The 22697-nt window shown below is 47.4% G+C and overlaps 1 protein-coding gene across 1 annotated transcript in view; it reads right to left on the bottom strand.

Annotated features, from left to right (window-relative positions):
- Nucleotides 1-22697, bottom strand: part of DNAJB11 (DnaJ heat shock protein family (Hsp40) member B11) — a 183018-nt gene that overhangs the window by 36056 nt on the left and 124265 nt on the right. The window contains exons 5-7 of the mRNA XM_086955452.1: nucleotides 14888-15030; nucleotides 12921-13003; nucleotides 8224-8281 (exon numbers count right to left, since the gene is read on the bottom strand). Coding sequence (XP_086811578.1) covers nucleotides 8224-8281; nucleotides 12921-13003; nucleotides 14888-15030 — 284 coding nt within the window. The remainder of the gene's footprint in view (nucleotides 1-8223; nucleotides 8282-12920; nucleotides 13004-14887; nucleotides 15031-22697) is intronic.

Raw genomic sequence — 22697 nt, 5'->3', positions numbered from 1 at the left:
GACGACAGTCTGAATGGGAATGTCCGTGTAGAATGGAAACCCCTTGAGGAGATTCTCTGCAGAGCACCACCATCTCAGGGACTGTTGAGCGTGGAGGGACAGCTTGATCTTGTCGTCCCAGCTCACCCGCTTCTGGTCCCATTGATCCTCCAGACATTCCTGCAACGGCCTCATGTGTAGGCGTGCGTGTGGAAGATGCAAGAGGCCCTCGAAGACTGTATCCATTGCAAACAATATTCAGCACCCACTTGGCAGAGTGGAGAAAAATTACTCAGGACAAGTAATGTTGTATGCTTCCCCCCACCGGAGCGGGTAACGGAAGAGGAGGTAGTAACCCCTCAGGGCCTAGACCCAGCCAGGCCGTTGGGCGTCGAGGAGGACTGTTGGACGCCTCTGCCCCTCTGGCGCTTCTGGAATGGTCGCCGCTGGTACTGCTGCTGCTGTTGGTGCTGCTGGCCAGCTTGACGACCTTGCCCTCTTCCCTGGGCACCAAAACGTCTCTGGGAGGGACGAAAGGTCTTCTTCTGCCCTTTGGCTTCTCTAACCCGACGGCTGTCAGGGTGTCAGCCTCCGCCTTCATGCGGGCCATCTCCTCATCCGCATGCTTACCAAAGAGCGTCGACCCAAAGAACAGCAAGTTGGCGACTCTCTGCTTCGCCTCCGGTTTCAGCGATGTCAGGCACAACCAGGCATGGCGCCTCAGATTAATCCCGTGGCAGTATCCATGAACCGCCAAGAGAGAGGAATCTGCAGCCGAGCTGATAACATGATTGGTTACCATCATGCCCTTATTGATGGTTTCCTGGAAGTCCTCCCTCCTGTCCCTAGGAAGGTGCTCCAGAAACTGCTGCAGGGACTCCCACAAAGACCGGTCATACCGACCCAAAAGAGCCGGGGCACTAGCGGCTTTCATGGAAGTAGCAGCCGTACCGCAGATTTTCGTCCCGCTGAGTCCATCTGACGGCTCTCCTTATCCGGAGGAACCGGAGAAGGCGGGCAGTAGCGTGCTGCTTCCTGGCCGCAGTGACGATCACCGAATCCGGCACCGGGTCTGATCGAAGGAACGTTGGATCGGAGTCAGGGGGCCTGCACTTTTTCTGCAGCCAGGAAGGAGCGGATTTCGTTGACGCCGGAGTCAGGAAGAGCTCCATAGCCGGTTCTTCCAGCCCTGGCATCAACGGTCGAGAGAACTGCCACTTGTGTAAGGTCTCGAAAATTACCGATGTAGAAGGTGTGGCTATCGTTAGAGTAATCCCCTGCTTCGCTGCCCCTCTCAATAACACCTCCTGAAACAATACAATGTCATCCACTGCTGACACTCTCGTATTGAGGGAATCCGATAAGGTGGGCGAATATCCCCGGGCACTGGAAGAGTCCGTATGACGGGACCTTGACCTGCCCCTCCGGTGACGATGCCGGGGTCCGTGTCGTAGATCAACGGTCACTCCTTGATCGGTGCATCCATCTGGACCATGACCTAGACCTCCTAGGCCTCGGGCGATCCACTGGCCGTACAGGAGGCGGAAGCTGCAGAGGCAGAACCGGAATCCTAGGCTGTGGAGGCCCCGTCGGCGGCGACGGGAAGCGCGGCAGAGATAGAGACCGTGGAGGAGGAAGCGGTGGAGGAGGAGGAGGAAGATGAGGAGGAGGAGGATGATTCTACTTAGGTAACGGAGGAGGCGTCTGCATCCTGGGCCTAGAAGGCGAATAGGTCTGAGAATATTCAGAGTCAGAAGACCTAACCACTCTCCTCTTCTTCTTCTGCACAGGCCTTGTCGAGGATGTTCTCGAGGCCGACCTCTTTTCAGACGAGCGCCGGCACCGCCGCGACCGAGGGCTCGTGGATGCAGAAGACAGGCTGACCACTGAGGCAGAGGATACCGTCCTAGCCCTTGATCGCCTCCTCTACGTCGATTTCTCCTTCCTCGTCGTCGAGCCCTTCCTCGACGTCGAACGTCTCTACGCCGATACGCCCCTTGACATCGACTCTTCTCTTTGACGTCGAACGTTTAGTCGACCTCGACGGCGGTGTCGCCTCGATGGCGAGCGCCGGTGCCTCCTGGACCCATCCCAACGTCGATGGTGTCTTGACGCCGATGAAGCCCTCAAGGCCGACCTCGTCCGAGGTCTCAACGTCAGTCCCCTCGACGTCGAACGGCGACGTCGCTTCGACCCAGTGCCCTGGGTCGACGGGGAGCAGATGGTGGTCATCCCTCTCAACGCCGACGTCGAGGCTATCGACGTCGACCTGAGCCGTTTCCTGGTCTTTTCTTGACTGGGGAGCCCCCCAGAGGCCGAAGCACGGGCAGAGGACAAGGACAGATTTCCTCCATGCCCAGACCCACCTGGTTCCTGATGTCTCCTTAGCTCCAGGCCTTGGAGGCGGATTTTCTCCCTGTCCCTCAGGGTCCTCCTGGAGAAGGATTGACAAATCTCACAGTCTTCAGGGACATGAGAGGATGGGAGACAGAGGATACACACTCTGTGAGCGTCCGATTTAGCCTTCTTCCTGGCACACTCAGGGCACTTGTCGAACAAAGCTGGCATATTCGACAGAAGAGTGGGCAAAACTAGCAAAAAACCCAGCAAAAGGAAGAAGAAGCAGTCAGACGTCGAGTGAAACACTCAAAACACTCGAAAAGTGCCCAAAAATTAGAAAAAAATCAATGCTCCAGGGTCCTGCTAGCAGGAGCCGGAAAAAAGAACTGAAAGTAAAAGGACTTTGGCTGTGCATCCTGGGATACCGAGGGTCTCTGGAGAGTTCCTTAACGGCACAGTATCCCTTTTTAAGACACATAATGGCAGCCTATGGGGGCTTGTCTGTCCAACCCTTCCTCTTGATCATTTCAAGGATTTTGGTGAAGGGGAGTTTTCCCTGTGAGGAAAACTTGGTAAAAAGCGTTAAACCGGACATGGTGGGCTATCCTTTTCACTGTTTAGATGAAGTGGTGGCCTTTGTAGCCTTGTATATGTTAGGCTGCATTATTTGTCTAATTTTCTCTTAAGTGTCTATGCAGGACTGCAAAGAAGACAGCTTAAGAGATTATTTTTGAATGCTCTGGGGTCCACGCACATGGGAGGGACTATGCACTAGATTATGACTATACGCAGAGATCCCCTACTACAGAATGTAGCATTCTAGGTGAATTTGGTAAAGTTAGTCCAACGAATCTTCACTTGTCTAGATGAGGATGAGAAATCCACTACCAAGATATTTTCAATGGCTTCGCCCTTCTAGATGAGTCAACTGCTTTCAAAATCGCTTTTAGCCAAACTAAATGTTTTTTTTTCTGTAGGCAATCCTGTTGCACAAGTTACTTACCTTCGGTAACAATATATCTGTAAGAAACAGTAGTTAGTGTTAGATTCCTTACCTTAGAATATCCCCAGGCGTCAGACTGGATCCGGAAAGTTTTGTGTAGCAGTACCCCTGCGCGTCGGTAGGCGTCGTCTGCGGCTTACCTTAGAATAGATATCCCAGCAATACCAACCCCGGTGGTGGGTCTGCGAACCAAGATCACACCAGAAAGTCCTGGAGAACGGAACGGCCGAAAAAGCCATCTCTCCAGACTTGGATGTCCAGGCAGTAGTGTTTAGCAAACGTGTGCAGCGAGGCCCACGTAGCTGCCTGACAGATGTCCTGCAAGGGGACTCCCCGACCCAGGGCAGTAGTAGCCGCCGTGGCCTGAGTGGAATGGGCATGCAGCCCAACAGGAGGCTCCTTTTTCGCCAAGGAATAACAGACCTTGATGCACAACACGACCCACCGAGAGATGATCAGTTTGTGCACTGCCCTCCCCTTCCTAGCGCCTACGTAACCAACCAAGAGTTGGTCATCCACCCGAAACTGGCGTTTGCGATCTAGGTAGAACAAGAGCGCACGTTTTTGGTCCAGACGGTGGAGCCTCTCTTCCTCCTTGGAAGGATGCGGAGGCGGAAAGAAGGTGGGCAAGGTGATGGACTGCCCGATGTGAAAGGCCGTAACCACCTTGGGCAGGAATGAAGGACGAGTCCTCAAGACAACTTTGTCTGGACGGACAGGAAGGAAAAGAGGCTTAGAAGATAGAGCCTGGAGCTCACTCACTCTCCTGGCAGAGGTGATGGCAACCAGGAATGCAGTCTTAAGAGTTAAAAGACGAAGAGTACAATTGTGGATCGAAAGGAGTGCACATCAAATAGGCAAGAACAAGGTTCAAGTCCCACTGAGGCATCAGTAAAGGAACAGGAGGAAACATGTGCGTGATGCCTTTAAGAAATCTATTTACAACCGCGGACTTGAAAAGAGAAGGCTGATCAGGAAGCCTCAAGAAGGATGAAATGGCAGAAAGGTAGCCTTTGACAGTGAAAGAAGAAAAAGGAGAACCTCTGAAAGAGGGGCAGAGAGAGGATCCACAGCCTTTGCTGTGCACCATGCCACAAATGTGTTCCAACTGCAGGCGTATACCGATTTTGTGGAGGGACGCCTGGCTGCTAGAATCCCATCACAGACTTCAGGAGCAAATGGCCTCAACTGTCGCCGCTCAATCTCCACGCATGTAGGTGGAGACTGGACAGGTTCGGATGGAGGACCGTTCCCTGCTGCTGCGACAGAAGGTCCTCCTGAAGAGGCAGACGAATCGGGGGATCGACTGACATGCGGACTAGCTCGGGATACCAGTATCTTCGTGCCCAGTCCGGAGCCACAAGGATGACTTGGGCCCGGTCGCGCTGGATCTTCTTCAGCACTCTGGGCAGAAGTGGTATAAGCGGAAAGGCGTACAACAGACCGCAGCTCCACTCGTGACGAAAAGCGCCTCCGAGGAAGTGCTGCCTTGGAAATTCCATTGCGCTGAACTGATGACATTGCGTGTTCTCTTCGGTGGCGAATAGATCTAACCAAGGCTCTCCAAACTGCTGAAGAGGCCTTGCGCCATGCCCGAGTTCAAACGCCATTCGTGATCCATCATGCACCGCGGCTGAGTTCGTCCGCTCTGACGTTCAGGGAACCTGCCAGGTGTTGAACCACCAGGGGGAAGCCCTGGTGTTCCAGCCATTGCCAGAGGCGCAGAGCCTCCTGACAAAGGGTCCATGACCCCACCCCGCCCTGTTTGCTGCAGTACCACATGGCGATGGTGTTGTCCGTGAACACCTGCACTACACTTCCCCGGACAGAGGTAAGGAATGCTTTCAGTCCAAGCTGGATCGCCCGCAGCTCTAGAAGGTTGATGTGGAGCCGGGACTCCGCCGGAGACCAGCGGCCTCTGATCTTCCTCTCTCCCATGTGGCCTCCCTATCCCAGGAGGGACGCGTCCGTCACCACTACGTGCTCCGGTTGAGGACGGGAGAGAGATCTGCCGCTGAACCAATCGCGGTCCGTGAGCCACCACTGCAACTGTCTAGCAGTGCCCTCCGAGATCAGGACGTGGTCGGACAGGTTGCCCTGATGCTGTGCCCACTGAAACTTCAGGTCCCACTGCGGAGCCCGCATCTGCCACCTGGCGTGATGCACCAGAAGGATGCAGGAGGCCATCAGCCCCAGAAGCCGCAGCGTCAACCTGATTTAGACACGGGATAAAGGCTGAAAGATCGGAATCAGAGCCTGAATATCCCAAACCCGCTGTTCGGGGGGATAAACCCGAAACTGCGCTGAGTCCAGAACCTCCCTGATGAAAAGGAGCTTCTGAGAGGGGCACAGGTGTGACTTTGGTATGTTGATGGAGAACCCTAGCGAGTGCAGGAGGTCAGCCGTAGTCTGGAGGTGGGAGACACTGTCTGGGGCGAGCCTGCCTTCAACAACCAATATTTGAGATAGGGGAAGACTGAAACCCCTAATCTGCGCAGATGAGCTGCGACCATCGTCATCACTTTCGTGAACACTCGTGGGGTGCTGGTAAGGCCGAAGCGGAGCACAGTAAACTGAAAGTGCTCGTGGCATACTGTGAACCGCAGGTAACGCTGGTGGGCCGGCAGGACGGGGATGTGGAAATACGCGTCCTGCAAGTCCAACGCTACATCCAGTCCTCCGGGTCCAGGGCAACTGGAAACTGGAAAAGTATGCCTTAGAATTCCTGATTATTTTCGCGTGAGGACACAAATGGTCATAAGTGCCTGAGTGAAGAGTAGAGTTTTTAATTCTTGAATAGCCAAGCAGGATTATCTATATGTCCTGCAGATTCTAGGGGAGGATTTTGGGCCATATTTGGTTCTAAGGGGCAGGACTGTTGTTAATCACCCTGGCAATGCAGAAGAAACTTCCAATATTATCTAACAGAGGTTATACACTGGATGAAGCGGAACCAACTAAAGTGTAATACACAAAAGACCGAAATCATGCTCCTAGGCAAAGCTAATAATTTCACCCCCAGTCGCTGGTGGCCACCCAATAACCCCTTCCAATCGGTGGAGGTAGTTATCAATCGGGGTCAAATTTGACTCAACTCTATTTTTCCGCCCACAAGCATTACCAGTGGTTGGGAAATGTTTTCAGCTGTTTAAATCTCTGAAAAAGTTTTTTTAACTTCTTCCAATAACAGCTAGGAAAACTGCTACAGCAGCCCTAATCACTTCCAGTTTAGACTATTGCAATAGCCTTTATGTGGGTGCTACCAAGATAATATTCAACATGCTCCAGACAGTTCAATATGCAGCACCCAGTCTCGTCTGGTGCGGAGACTACCACGCCACTCCTCAGCTTCCGCAGCCTTAAAACTACCGCATTGGCTACCTATCCATAAAAGAGTACTATTTAAGATACTCGTCATCACTTTTAGAGATTTCAGGGCCTCAGGACCTAAATACCTAACATCTAGATTCACACCCTATGTTACTATACGCCCTCTTAGATCCTCCTCAGCCAATCTTTTAAAACCCACAATGTTCAGATACAAAATTGAGGGTGGGAGATCAGTAACCGCCCTGATTTCTAGATGCGTAATACTCAGTAGGTTGGACTATTGTAATGTCCTCCTTATGGGAGCCCCTAACTAAGTGTTAAAGTAATTGAAACGCGTCCATATAGTTACAGCCAAATTTATACTAAACAGATCTCGGAACACCTCTGTTTCTGGTGCTCTTAGAGATCTCCACTGGCTACCCATAAAATAGAGAATTATTTTCAGATCACTCTATATTGTTCTCAAAGCACTGAATAACAAAATACCAAACCCAGTGCAGGCTAAGTTAAGGAAATTCACCCATGGAAGGTCAACTCGTTCAACCACACCCAAATTTTGCCCAAGAACAGAGATTTAGCAAAGTGCGGCAAGGGGGACGCACCCTTACTGTTAAAGCGGCAGTTATGGAACAAGTTACCATCCCAAGTAAAATCCCAGACTAACTTGCTTAAGTTTTGGAAGGCCCTTAAAACTTGGATCTTCCCTAACTAATCACAGGGAGGACATTTTGGACTACTGAAGCTATACTTTTTTTTCACATGATATCTGCTCTCATTGATGAGTTTTGGCAATTTAGCACCAGGATACCATACTGTTAAATAACTGATACAAATACAAATTCACCAGAGGACCGTATGTAAAGGACAAGAGGGCCAGAAGCGCCCCCCGCCAATTGTTTGAGTATCACTGGTTTAGAACCTCTCATACTTATTACGATCATAATAATCCCCTTCACCCACAGCCATTAAGGATGCTTCGGATACTGTGAAAATCTTATGGAAGCCTTAATTCCTTTGCGGCAATTATTTCCTAAAAAAGTTCTGATGTTAGCTATGTTACTCAGGTAGCAGGAATGTTATTGAGGAGGAAGATGAGATAACCTACCTGTATATCAAGCCAAAATGTGCTGAAAGAGCCTCATTGAAAAGCAAAAAACATAATGAAAGATCAGAGATGCAAAATTAGTTTTCCACAATGGTACCCACTTATAGTTTGACTAGGGGCTTGTTCACCTGTCCGTGCTGCAGTAATGGCAACTAACTAGCCATTCTCAAGTTTTACTGGCATAACAGCAGCTTTGTCCAAGCAAAGGGCACTGTATGTTTCCTATTAATGTCAACCGGTTCTGATAAAAGACCTCTTCCTATTGACACACCAGAATTCCTTTACATTTTTAGGCAATTCTAGATCCAACATTTGATGGAAGTAGTATGTGCATCTCCAACATTTGTGTAAGGTAAGGTGCATCTGCCTCATAGTTTGAATAGACTGCAAAAATCTAATCTATTTTGACCATTCTATTAAACAACATAACTTTTGATTACGACACTAATAATTAACCTGCACATACTTGAGAACTTTGATTCGGAAACGTAGGTCACCAGGCTCTCCATCAACATGAGGCTCACCTATAAAAATACAAAGTAAAAAGAAAATCTTAAGCACGTTACATGATAAGATTACATTTTATTTAGCTATTTTAAATGTAACATTCTGCAACACTTAGAAATAAATTACATCATTGCTAATGAGGCTCAAAACTCTTCAGAAACAGAGATCTGATGTTGGATACGCTTTGAGGATACTTGAAGGAGAAGAGACCAATAGTTTGCAGTTTTGTGGCTTACAAAGATATTTTCAATCACTCAATCAATCAATCAATCATATCATATCATCTGTAAAGCGCACTACTCACCCGTGAGGGTCTCACGGCGCTGGGGTGGGGAATGCGGCTACTGCTTGAAAAGCCAGGTCTTGAGGAGTTTTCTGATGGTCAGCAGGTCTTGGGTCTGCCGTAGGTGGATGGGGAGGGTGTTCCAGGTCTTGGCGGCGAGGTGGGAGAACGATCTGCCGCCTGAGGTCGCTCTTCGGAAGCGGGGGACTGTAGCGAGGGCGAGGTCGGCGGAGCGGGGCTGGCGGGTGGGGGTGTAGAAGCGGAGTCGTTTGTTGAGGTACGTTGGTCCGGTGTTGTGGAGTGGCTTGTGTGCGTGGGTGAGGAGCTTGAAAGTTATCCTCTTGTTGACCGGGAGCCAGTGCAGGTCTCCTCGAGGTAGCGGGTCAGCTGTTCGTTGACTGTCTTCTCGAATTCCTTTGCCGGGAACGGGAGCAGGGAGATGGGCCGGAAGTTCTTGAGGTCCGCCTTGGGTTTCTTGATAAAGGTGTTGATCTCGGCGTGCTTACAGCTCTCCGGGAAGGTTGCTGTCTCGAAGGAGGTGTTGATGACTTTCCGGAGATGGGGTGCGATGGATGTGCTGGCTTTGTTGAAGATGTGCTGTGGGCATGGATCTGACGGAGATCCGGAGTGGATGGCGTTCATGATCTTGATGGTGTCATCGTCGTTGATGTTGGTCCAGTAGAGCAGGCGGCTGGTGCGGATGGTGGTCGTGGAGGTCTCAGTGGTTGTCGGGGCGGTTGTGGCATTGAAACTGTTGTGGATGTCTGTGATCTTGCGATGGAAGAAGGTGGCCAGCGAGTCGCACAGGTCTTGCGAGGGTGGGACGTCGTTGGTGTTGGAGCTGGGGTTGGAGAGTTCCTTCACGATGTTGAAGAGCTCTTTGCTGTTGTGCGCGTTGTTGTCTAGGCGGTCTTTAAAGGAGGCCCTTTTGGCGGATCTGATGAGGTGATGGTGTCTGCGGGTGGCATTCTTGCGGGCGGTACGGTTGTCCGGTGTTCGTTCACGGAGCCAAATCTTCTCCAGCTCTCGGCAGGTTTGCTTGGAGGCCCGGAGGTCTTCAGTGAACCAGCTGGCTTTCTTGTTGGTATGATTGTTGGAGAGTTTCTTGATCGGGGCGAGGGTGTTGGCGCAGTCGTTGATCCACTGTCTGAGGTTGCGGGCGGCAGTGTCGGGGTCGGTATGGTCGGCGGGTGGGCTCTGGGCGAGGGTGGTGGTTAGCTGGTCTTCAGTGACTTTGCTCCAGCAGCGGTGAGGCATCTGTTGGGTGCGGTGGTGCGTTTTGGGTTTCTTGAAGGTGAAGTGGATGCAGCGATGGTCGGTCCGGTGGAGTTCGGTGGTATGGTTGAAGGAGACGTGAGGGCTTGCCGAGAAGATGGGGTCAAGCATGTGACCGGCGGAGTGGGTGTGTGTTGTGACGAGTTGTCTGAGTCCGAGGTTGGCTAGGTTGTCGATCAGGGTGGTGGAGTTGGTGTCGTCATTGTTCTCGAGGTGGAAGTTCAGGTCCCCGAGGAGGATGTAGTCCATGGAGGCAAGGGCGTGTGTGCTGACGAAGTCGGCGATGGAGTCGCTGAACTGTGGTGGGGGTCCGGGCGGTCTGTAGATGAGGGTTCCTCTGAGGGTGGTGTTGGGGGTCAGTGTGGATCTGGAAGTGCAGGTGTTTGGTGGTGCTGAGGGTGTCGTCGGTGTTGGTCGAGACTCAGAGTGTTACTGTGGACGATGGCGATTCCTCCTCCCGCTCTGTTGGTGCGGTCCTTGCGGGTGATCTTGTAGCCTTCCGGGACGGCTATGGCTATGTCGGGTGCAGAGGCAGGGTTCAGCCAGGTCTCCGTCAGGAAGGCGACGTCTGGGGAGGTGGAGTCGAGTAGGTCCCAGAGTTCAGAGGCATGTTTTCGGGCGGAGCGGGTGTTGAGAAGGATGCATCTGAGGTGGTTGGGTTCTTTCCTGGTCGGCAGCATGGTGGGGCGGATTCTTGTGAAGCTGCAGTTCCGGCAGGTGAAAGCTCCGTGGGTGCGCTTTGGGGCGGCCAGGAAGCAGGTGTGTGATTGTCCGTTGTGGAGTGCGTGGAGGGTTTTGGCATCGTAGCGGTGTCGGGTGTCGTGGCGTTTGTGGTGTCCAGGGGTCCTGGTGCTGGGCGTGGTCCAGGCACGGACGGGCACAGACAGGCTTGCCTTAGGTGCGCCAGCAGCGCGCCCGCTGAGAGCGGCCGCTGCGCGGCTTCCATATGAGGGGATGTGGGAGGGAGGAGCAACTGGGAGGCGGGAGCGGGGCGGCGAATGGGATTGCAGGTGGGTGGGGCCGCAGGGACGGGGAAAGTGGGTGGGGCCGCAGGAGAACTGGGCACAGGAAGGAAAAACAAGTTTAGGCAAGAAAACAAGTACAGGCACAGAGGAATAAAAACAAGTCTGGGAAAGAAATCAAGTTAGGCACAGGGGAATAAAAACAAGTCTGGGCAAGAAAGCAAGTACAGGCACAGTGGAATAAAAACAAGTCTGGGCAAGAAAGCAAGTACAGGCACAGGGGAATAAAAACAAGTCTGGGCAAGAAAGCAAGTACAGGCACAGGGGAATAAAAACAAGACTGGGCAAGAAAGCAAGTTAGGCACAGGGGAAAAATACAAGATTAGGCAAAAACAATGCAGGCAGAGTCGTGCAGCATGGGGAGCGACCTGCCTGCGAGCAGGGTCATAGGTCGCTAATTTTTGTCATGTAGCTTAGGGTCTTAGTCAAATAGGCAATTGTGTACGAGACAAAGGGCCAGATGTACAAAACTTGTTTGCGGTCGCAAACGGACCGATTGGCATTATTAGCCACTCTGCGAACGCAAAAAACTGTTTTGGGATCTATAAATACCAAACTGCTATTTGGTAACACGTTATCGAATTGTAAATGCGGAATTGCACATACATAACGTCTTGGTATTTGGAAGGGGCGTGTTTAGGGTGTACCTTCAAAATACCAAATTTAAATGGTATATATTAATGTTTTGTGACCGGATACCAATTGCAAACCATAATATTTTACCGACATTTGGAAGGAGGTGGTAGCCCATTTGCACATGGGAAGGGGTAACTCATGAGACACCTTCCCCTTGAGCATGTTAAAATAAATATTTTATAAGAGCAGGCAGTAGTCCCAGGGACCACTGCCTGCTCTTAAACAATGAAACAAACATTTAATTTTCTTTTTTGAAATGCATCCAATTTTTTATTTAAGGAAAAAGGATGCATTAAAAATAAAATTGAAACATGGTGGTCTGATGCACCCAGTAGTTTACCATCTAAAACGGCAACCTACCTCATTAATATTCATGAGGTAGGGTTGATTTGCGAACCCTAGGAATCGCTATTTAATAATTGTACGTTTTCTTACATTAGTAATTGCGAATTCCTAATTGCGATTCGGTATGAATCACAATTAGGAAAAAGCTATTCCAGCTTTTTTGTACATAGGGCCCAAAGTGTTTAATATTGGTTTGTATTCATGAAGTATGAGCCCAATATATATTTTTTAGTCTCTTGTCCTACCACTGATGTTTGTGCACTTTGTCCGAGGCACAGACACAAAGAGTTGCAATAGTCAGAATGCAGTGTCTACCAGGAATTATCTGTCAGACGAATTAAAGAAGTCGTTTAATATTTCACACGATTGACAATTTCCTTTTCAAAGTATTTTTTGCCAAAAACATGCTCCCCATGTAATTGTGATTTTCCTCCTTGTTGATATATTTCAATGAATTGATGGTAAATATGAGAGCAGTCTGCATGAGGTTGACAAATTTGAACCTACAGAACAATAGCTCTTATTACGGGGAAATCATTTCTGATCTTAATTAGTACGTTTGGCAGCAACATGCTCACACCATTAGAAAATTAATGTGTTATTTTGTCTGTATCTAGAAGTATTCCAAGCCTTCCGATTTTTTTTAAAAAAAGGACCGAGTACAGGTTGCAGCAATTGGGGATACATTATATATGAAGTAGTGGGGTCATAAAGGATATGGACTATTTTAAAAGGTTTGGACACGGGTTGAACTCTTTTACTTTAGGTAATATCCGATTGAAAATCATTCAAAAATGTTTAAATTAAGATGTTGCACCGGATGAAGAAGCAATCCCCATCTCCATAAGAGACAGCTTAGTCCCAAACACTCGGGAGGAGGGATTCAGTGATGCAGTCTGGCCTTAAGCTACATACAGTTGGTTGAGTAGATAATATTTTTCCAAGACGTTTTAAAGTTATTCAATGGCCACATTGTTTAGAATCGTAGCTACTGTAGCATGATTGTAATAGAATGGCTAAATTTCACCAAAATTGAGTTGTATATACTAGTGAGTTATTATATAATGAACAATATAAATTTCATTAATTACGAACCTTCCCCAATAAATGGGTAGTCCATGCCATCTCGAACACCAGGCTCAATTTCAACCTCCAGTGTCCGCTCTTCATTTACAAGCCTGAGTTACAGCAGAAAAATAAACACACATGACACATTTTATAGTGACTTAGTTGCCAGAATATATGCTTCAATAAATTAAACAAAATTGCAGCTAATATTCAAACAATCTCACTACACCAGCAGTACTATTTATTTTGCACACATTTCAGGAATGCAAATCATAGCATGCTTTATCAAATTTAATAGAACATTAACTTTAGTTAAAAGAACATTATTTGTGCTATATATTTCAGTAAACATGCCACACTACACATACAAACAGAAATAGCTAAAGATAGTATCATAAACAGAACATCCAGAGCTTAATTTGAACTGGTGGGTGGAGGTGGGGCCCGCCAACTTTCGTTTTTGAGGCCTGGCACTTATTAATGGACATTGATTCAGCGATAGAGAGAGAAAACACAAAAGAGAGAAAGACCGAGGGACAGAAAGGAGGGAAACAGTTATAAGGAGAGAAAGCAGGGATTAAATAGAACCTGAAAGAGAGCTACAGAGGAAGGGGAGGTCTGATTATAGATTAAAGAGGCATGAGGTGGCATGAGATGGACTTAAGACTTCATAGCCTTAGTACACGTTCCTCCCCCCACAACTTCGTAGCCCAGCTGCAGGCTTCAAAACAAAACTTTAAGCCCCAGAACTTCTCTTTTTTCCCCCCACAAATTATGCACCGAGGGCATCTTTCTGCAAGTAGAGCTGCTCTTCGGATTCAGCCAATCTCTGCTGGCGACGGGCAGCGTTTTCTCCCTCCTGTAGCAGGCCAGACCCTTAGCTTGTCTGCTAATCAATCTGCAAAGATAGCTGGTGCTGGTCTACTACAGTCCTTTCACAAAGCGGAGGATCTCATTTTTACCAGAACCTTTCCAGGTGCCAAGCACAGGCCAAGGAGCATGGGAAGCAGTCACATAAGAAGCCATTCCTCTAAAAGAATTCTCAATGGAAAGATGGCAGATTGATGGGTTGTCAGCCCATTATTATGACCCCACATGGACTTTCTCCTCTCACACGGTTGCACCCACAAACATTTTTATCAGATAGTCTTGTGAAGGGGTCAAAACTGTCCTCAACATAAAAGAAACGGCGACTGGTTCAGTAAGGGATTAGATGTTGTACACCGAGAATAGATGCACACTAACTCTTATCAACACACTTCTCCTTCCAGAGATGCCCAGAGGAGAGGACATTTTAGTGTTAAGGAGCCAGCACGAATTGTAAAGCTTATGGACCCCTGTATAAGGTAATATATATTGTCCGCTCCTCTGTTGCTGCCACCTCTAGCATCATAAACACAATAAATGGTCTTAAAAGAGGTGTGGCGCAGCGGCTAGGGTGCCTGACTCCGGACCATGGGGTTCAAGGTTCGATCCCCAGCACCAGCAACAGGTTAACCCAGCACTATGGGACTCTGGACAATAGCTCACTTAATCTTCCCGACGGCCCCCAGCGCTGGGACACCCCTCTGGTGGTAGCTGTGTGCTTTACAAATGCTGGCATTAAAACATTGAAAATATCTGTATTTTTGTCACATGTAATTGTCACTAACTTTACATGTAGAGGATAGCCTCATAAACTGGTCCATAGTGGCTTTCAGCTTGGAAGTCATGTGAATGTATTATATTTTTGGCAACATTGTGAGTATATGTTAGAGAAGACTGAACCTGTAGACTACAATTGGAAAAAATTATATTTTTGAAAGCTTTACGCTACCCCTGTAACAATTTAAAAACACAGCCATTATCTGTGGAACTGTAAGAGAGTCTGTATTGGCATTCCTAAACCTTGTAGTAGCATTAATTAGCCCTCTCCGAGCATTGTCAAAGATATTTGAAAAAATGTGGTCTTATACCACATGTTTAGCACATTAATTCTACCATTCAACACTTACTTAACATTCGGGCACTCGTCACACACCACCTCTTGCGTCATCTGGAAGCGCCCAGGTCCCAGCTGTGTTGTCCTCATTTCCTGGCGGCAGTTACACTTTCGCTTCCCTGGTGCCTGCCGTGCTACTGGCTTATTTCTTATCACCTGCAAATGGACAACATAGACGTTTTCAGTAAAACAAACTATGCAAAACATCTAAAACTGGGGTGTTAATAATTAGACTAAAAAAAAACAAATATATGTGCTGGGGACAGTTTTACGGCAGTGTGTATACAGGTAAGCTGGTCAGGGACGTGACTCGGGATGGTGCTAGCCTTTAAAACACGACCTTTCAACACAGTCAACAGTCTCAACCTCTATGACCATTGAGGGCAGCAGGACCACTGCTTCTGCACGCTCTATGGCACCTCAAAGTCTAGCCTCCGATGCCACAACTCTACAAGCATGCTCAACTATGAATTAGTTTCTTATTAGGACCTGTTTTACAAAATGCAGATGCTAGAGGAGGACTGTAAATTTGCCTTTTCAAAAAGAGGCAGAAAGTGTTTGAAGTGTACAAAGACACTCATACACTCCTGGGACGCCATAAGTATACTCATATTTGCTACACTAACTTAAGTGCATGTAGATATAATCAAAGCTGTAAGAGTGTCCCTGTCTGGTTGATAACAAAGATGGTAAAAGGGTATTGATAATTTAAGGCGAGAACGGATATACAGGACAGGAATGCTTAAATGAGAAAACGTATTGTCCCTATATTACATACTAGTTCATTCTGATGATCATCTATCTAGTGGAGTATAATTGTGTAAGTAGAAGATCATTTCGAAAGTGTCAGTAGGTGTAGAACAGGCGGATCACGTTATAGTTCTTTTGAAAATGGTATTCTGAATGCAACTTCCTGAGGGTAGGCGCAGCAAGTTTCCCTTTGGAAGGCACTGAAGCAGTTTTGAGTAGATCGCCTGGACACCCAAGATTCCTAGACACCACAACGTCTCACCTTAAGTTGAGCGTCCGCTGTTTTTTTTCTTTTTTAACTCTGACTTCAAAGTAGGCCCAGTCTTTGCCTCAGGCGAGATTACTTACCTGCACATGGAGTGTCCCTGCTAAGCAGTGGTGTAAAGGAAAATGTCGGGCCCCCTACCGATCGAAAGGAGGAGTCCTTGAGTTTCCTATACTTTACGGATATCCATTAACCTATGAATAAATAAGGTCCCCGAATGGGCAGTGAGGATCTGTTTTACACCTCTGCTGCAAGGATGAACTGGCCTCTGCCAGCCAGGAGGAGCTGGGCTGATTCCAAGAAGACCTGCACAAGGCCCAGCTGACTAGCAAATGTGTGTGGAGTGTATATCAGTGGATCAAGTTTGAGAAGAAACTACAGGATCCGTCCAGGCCAGCTGATTAGGAGTAGGAAGGCCAAAGTAAGGCATACAACTCAGTTGTGAAGCTGGAATGTTGCCCGTCTTTGAAGAACTAGTAAGCCTACCCTGTGCCTATCCAGCCTGTTCAAATGAGGTGCCTGTATCGCCACCTCCCAACCCAGGTGTGAGAACTGGTCCTGTTGGCTGGAAGAGGCCGTCCAAAACCTGAATGATTTTTATTGTACTTTTTATAACATTTACAGATCCAGAAATATCAACTTCTAAAGTTGCAGTTCAGAGCCTAATTCTAGCTACAGATACCAGTAAGAAATCTCAAATGGAAGATTTCAAGATGCAAGCCCTTGAAGTTTAGGGACCCTAAAGAGATCATAGTTGGTGCTGAACCACTATGACATTAGATACCACTAAACTGGTTCCTGGACGTCAGTGACATGGGCTGTTCCAAACTGATACCAGACTTCTTGTCACCTTTTACTGCAGCTTGGTTGGTGAGTTTTGTTAGGGGTGGGCGAAAAACAGCGCTCTGCCAGCGGAGTACCGGCAAAACCCTGCCCTCCACAGTTTTTCCTCATGACGGATGGTCAACAATAAGTTAGCAAGCGAGAATTTGCATCTACTGGAGCGATTTTTTAGCGCTAGAACGCCTCCCGATGAGATTTCTCAACATGGGTCATCAGGCAGGTCGCTACCGTTCCCACTGAGAAAGCTGTCGCTTGAGTAGAAAATCTACTTGAGTGGCAGAAAGAAGCAGCGCCGTCTGGCATGCCATGTGGTGCTGTTAACACAGATTTGAAAGCACGGAAAAAGCTCCCGGCGGAGAACAAATCTGTGTATGCAGCACACCGCTCACAGAACTCAGAGAAATCTTGCAGAGTTTCTAGGTAACTACGCAGGTTTCCGCAGAGTGAAAATCTGTGAGTTCCACCCAGCCCTAGTTTTTGAGAGAAGGCATTTTTGAACATCTAGTTTCTGGGAGCTAGAACTCTGCACATCAGGTTTCTGCCCACGGAATTATCCTGCCTGCTACCCTAGGATCTATTTACACACGGACGTGGTTGAGAGTCCTGCATCTGTCCACTTGAACAAACCTGAACCTCCTACATACAAAAGTCTTTGCAAGAAACAAGGGACTCAATGATATCAACAATGTCCAGAGTTCACCGAAGCACGGCCCCACTGGATAACATTTTCAATAGTGATTAGCAACTATAAAAAATGTAGGGGTTATCTTAGCCCAAGAAGGTTCTAGCACCTCTGCTTTCTTTGTAGATCTGGATTTCCAACCTGTGAATAAAAAACACAGTTATCCAACTGTGTATTAGTTTGTAACCCCTACCACCTTCTAGAATAGGCTTTTACTACTTGCACTCACTCCCCAGAGCAAGTCATGCGCACCACAGAAGTAACCTGGTTATTCAACTGGAGTGTAATAGTATTGTGACTCTGGGTTGCCAGTGTTAACTAGGAGCACCCACACAAAATACTGCCCAGTAACCAATAACTGCCACAGAGCCCCAAGAAAAGACATCACGCCGGAGAGGACTGAGTTGATGATATCCAGCTCAACAACCTAGTTTTGAATTGGAAGTATAACTGGAACAAGTGGTAAATAGGAAGGTCCTAGAACCCAGCTGCTGTGCCACTGCACTTAAAGAGGGCCATGTCAAAGCTTGACAGTTTGAAGAGATTGAGATAAAAAAATTCTTAGTCTGTGTCAGGGAGGATCTTTCTCAAGACTGTAAGGGAACATGATCCCATCTTTTATTTGGTAGGACATCAATTAATAGATGTCCATTGACTTGTTGCTGCAGGTGGGCACAAACAACTGTGTACTGCTAATGAACAAGTCTGTAAGAAACATTAGTAGAGATAGATTCCTTACCTTAGAATTACCCCCAGGCGCCAGACTGGATCCAAAAAGTTTTCGTCAGTAGTACCCCTGCGCGTCGGAAGGTGGCGTTGTGCGGCTCACCGTCAGTCGTTGGCGTCGTGGTCGCCGAGATGACGTCACAGCAGCTACTTAGACGCCGCCCTTGCATGCTGACGGTAGTTCTGTACACGACTTTCAGTGCCAGAAAACGCAGAGCCATGGAAGATACTGACCACTGGTGCCTTGAAACTAGGGCCCTGAAAGGGATGACCTTAACCCTAGAAATCAGTTCGCAGAATGGGGAGGAACGGTGGGGGCGGTAAGGAATCCATCACTACTAATGTTTCTTACAGATGGAATATGCTACTTACCAGTATGCATCTGTTCTTGGCATAGAGGGCTGCAGAGTGGTACATTATGAATAGATCGCCATCTGGTGTTGGGCTCGGATGATTGCACTTTGTTTTTCTCTTGGAGAGTCTTTTGTATCTTGGTGACTCCTCCCTTGGTTGGTAGTGCGCATGGGCATCGGCTCCATCCTTAGATTGTTTTGCCATAGTAGGGTTAGATGGAGTAGTATAGTAGAATACAGATAAGAGTGCCCATGTAAGTGTATCTAAATAAGATAATGTTGGAACAGACACAGGTTTCCGGGGAGGCTGGGAGGGCATGTACCACTCTGCAGCCCTCTATGCCAAGAACAGATGCATACTGGTAAGTAGCATATTCCGTTCGAGGCATATGGGCTGCAGATGGTACATTATGAATAGACTATACAGCAGTTCTCTCCCTAGCGGTGGTCGCCCGTGTCTGTTGCAACTGTCTGAAATAATGTTTTTAATACTGCTTGTCCCACTCTAGCTTGTTGTGTTGTGTGCACATCTACACAATAGTGTTTTGTGAAGGTGTGCGGTGTAACCCAGGTAGCCGCTTTGCATATGTCATCTAATGGAATGTTTCCCAGAAATGCCATAGATGCTCCTAGTTTACGTGTAGAGTGAGCTCTAGGAGGAACGGTTAATGTTCTCTTTGCCTTTAAGTAGCATATTTGAATGCATTTTACAATCCATCTGGCAATGCCCGCTTTGGAGATGGGATTGCCTTTATGTGTGGGAGAAAACGCAACAAATAGCTGTTTTGTCTTTCTGAAAGTTTGTGTTCTTTCTATATAGTACAATATAGCCCTTCTAACATCCAGTGTATGTAGGGCTCTTTCAGCTACTGTTTGTGGTTTTGGAAAGAAAACCGGTAATTCCACTGACTGATTGATGTGGAATGCTGAAATAACCTTCGGTAAGAATTTTGGGTTTGTTCTAAGAACCACTTTATTTTGGTGTAGCTGCATAAATGGTTCTTGAATCGTAAAAGCCTGCAGTTCACTTACTCTTCTAAGTGACGTGATAGCTATGAGGAAGGCCACCTTCCATGTGAGGAATTGTATTTCGCACCTATGCATAGGTTCAAATGGTGGCCCCATTAGTCTGGTAAGCACTATGTTAAGATTCCAGACTGGGGAAGGTGGTCTTCTTGGTGGAATGACTCTTTTGAGTCCTTCCATGAAAGCTTTAATTGCTGGTACTTTAAACAGTGACAGATGTTGCCTGTTTTGTAGGTACGCCGCTATGGCTGCGAGATGAACTCTGATAGAGGTATATGCTAGGTTACATTGTTGTAAGTGTAATAAATAGCAAATGATTTGTTTAGTGGATGCGTCCAGAGGGTTGATTTGCTTACTGTTACAGTGTATAGCAAACCTCTTCCATTTTGCTGCATAGCATGCTCTGGTGGTAGGACGTCTTGCTTGTTTAATGATTTCCATGCATTCTGGTGGTAAATCTAAATACCCAAACTCTATGACCTCAGGAGCCAGATCGCTAGGTTCAGTTGTTTGGGATCTGGGTGCATTATTTCTCCATGGTTCTGTGTAAGATGCATGGGTAATAACCTTAGCTTTTGATGTGGTACTTGTGAGAGTTGTAGCAGCGTGGTGAACCACGGCTGTCTTGCCCACGTGGGTGCCACTAGTATCATTGTCATTGAGTGTTGCTGCAGTTTCCGAACCAGTAATGGAATTAGTGGTAGAGGAGGGAACGCGTTCTGATGATTGGCAAACAGATCTATCTCTGGTTGCCCCCATTTTTGGAAGAATGGCTGTAGTATTTGGTCGTGCAGCTCCCATTCGTGTACTTGTTCTGACTGTCTGCTTAGGATGTCTGCTATTTGATTTTGAACTCCTGGTAGGTGTTCCGCTAACAGGTAGATCTTTTGAGGAATGGCCCATCTCCATATGTCCTGTGCTAGTCTGGACAGTTGGAGAGAGTGTGTCCCCCCCTGTTTTTGAATATAATACATTGCAGTCATGTTGTCTGTTCTGATCAGGACTGCTTTGCTTGTTATTTGCATTTTGAAAGCTTTTAGTGCTAGAAATATTGCTAATAGTTCTAGGTAGTTGATGTGCAGTTTCTTTTGCTGCACACTCCACTTCCCCTGTACTGTGTATCTGTCCATATGCGCTCCCCATCCGGAGAGCGATGCGTCCGCTGTTATTATTACTTGTGGAATTGGCTCTAGGAACGACCGTCCCTTGGAAATGTTTTCTGTGTTCCACCACTTCAGAGAGCGATACGTCCGGTCGTTTACCAACACCAGATCTGTAATCTGACCTTGAGCCTGATTCCACTGTGTCGCTAGACACTCTTGTAGTGGGCGCATTTGTAGTCTGGCATGTGGTATTAGCAGTATGCAGGAGGACATCATGCCTAATAGTTGCATAAACACTCGTGCTGGTAGTGAGTGTTGTGGTTGAAATCTTTGTATTAACCCGACCATTGTCTGTACTCTGATTGGGTTGGGGTATGCTATTGCCTTTTCTGTGTCTACTGTAGCCCCCAGGTATTGCTGAATCTGGTTTGGTTGCAGGTGTGATTTTTTGTAGTTCACCGTGAACCCTAGGTGGTGCAGTAATTGAATTGTCTTCTGTGTGTTGTGAAGACATTCTTCCTTTGATTTGGCCTTTATTAGCCAATCGTCCAAGTATGGGAAGACATGTATTTGTTGTCTTCTTAGGTGTGCTGCCACCACAGCTAGGCATTTTGTGAAAACTCTCGGTGCTGTTGTGACACCGAACGGAAGGACTTTGAACTGATAGTGTTGTCCTTCTAACACAAACCTTAGGTATTTTCTGTGGGCTTTGTGAATTGGGATATGAAAGTAAGCGTCTTTTAGATCCAGTGTAGAAAGAAAGTCCCCTTTCTTCAGTAAAGGGAGTACTTGTTGGAGCGTGACCATGTGGAAGTGCTCCGAATTTATGTAAGCATTGAGAGGTCTGAGGTCTAATATTGGTCTTAGGGACCCGTCCTTTTTGGGGATCAGGAAGTATAGAGAGTATACTCCTGTTCCTTGTTGATCTTTTGGAACCTTCTCTATTGCATGCTTTTGTAGAAGTGCTAGAACTTCTTCTCTTAACAATGTCAGATGATCTTGACTCATTGGACGCTGTTTGGGGGGATGTTTAGTGGGGTAGCTGTGAGTTCTAGGCAATAACCATGTTGGATAATTTGTCTCACCCACTTGTCTGACGTGATGTTCTCCCAGACAGGTAGGAACTGTGATAGACGTCCCCCGACCGGTGTTATATGGTCTGGGGGGAGTTCTATGAAGTCACTGTTTTGGTGTTGAGGCGTTGCGGTTGTTATTATTTCCGCGGCCTCTACCCTTATTGTTGTTACCTCTGTAACTGCCTCTTGAATTACCTCTGGGTGATGTTGGTGTGAAAGATGTGGATTGCTGATTCGTTCCTGTGTATTTTGAGCCCCCTCTATAGGTGGATCTACGAAAGGAACCTCTGTGTGTTGGCTGTTGCAATGCTCCCATTGACTTAGCCGTTTCCGTATCTTTCTTCATTTTTTCTAATGTCTCGTCCGTGCTTGAACCAAACAATGTCTTCTGATCAAATGGTTTGTTCAGTAGTGCTGTTTGTACTTCTTGTTTGAATCCCGAGATTCTAAGCCATGCGTGCCTTCTTAGCATGACACTAGTGTTAATAGACCTTGCTGCAGTGTCCGCTGCGTCTAATGCACACTTAATGGAAGTATTAGTTATTATTTTACCTTCCTGTATTAATTGGTCTGCCTTCTTCTGATGTTCTTTTGGGAGATGTGTGAGAAGTTTCTCTAACTCATCGTAATGTGCCCTGTCGTACCGTGCGAGTAGTGCTTGTGTATTGGCTATACGCCAGCTATTCGCTGCCTGTGATGCTACTCTTTTGCCTGATGCATCTATTAACTTCGACTCTTTATCTGGTGGAGGAGCCTCTCCTGTAGATAATGAGTTTGCTCTTTTACGAGCGTTTGAGACCACCAGCGAGTCTAGAGGTACATGCCCTCTAATAAATATTGGGTCCTTTGGAGCCGCTTTGTATTTTTTATCAATTCTTGGGTTTAACACCCTGGCTCTCACCGGGTTTTCGAATATTTCCTCTGTGTGAGTAAGAAGACCCTTCAGCATAGGAAGAGTACCTGATGTTCTCTGTGCATTAGGTAGAGTCTCTAACAAGA

The sequence above is a fragment of the Lissotriton vulgaris genome, chromosome 2_1 (assembly GCF_964263255.1).
Source record: "Lissotriton vulgaris chromosome 2_1, aLisVul1.2, whole genome shotgun sequence".
Lineage (NCBI taxonomy): Eukaryota > Metazoa > Chordata > Amphibia > Caudata > Salamandridae > Lissotriton > Lissotriton vulgaris.
The sequence above is the reverse complement of the archived record's forward strand: the minus strand, read 5'-3'. Positions and strand labels throughout refer to the sequence as shown.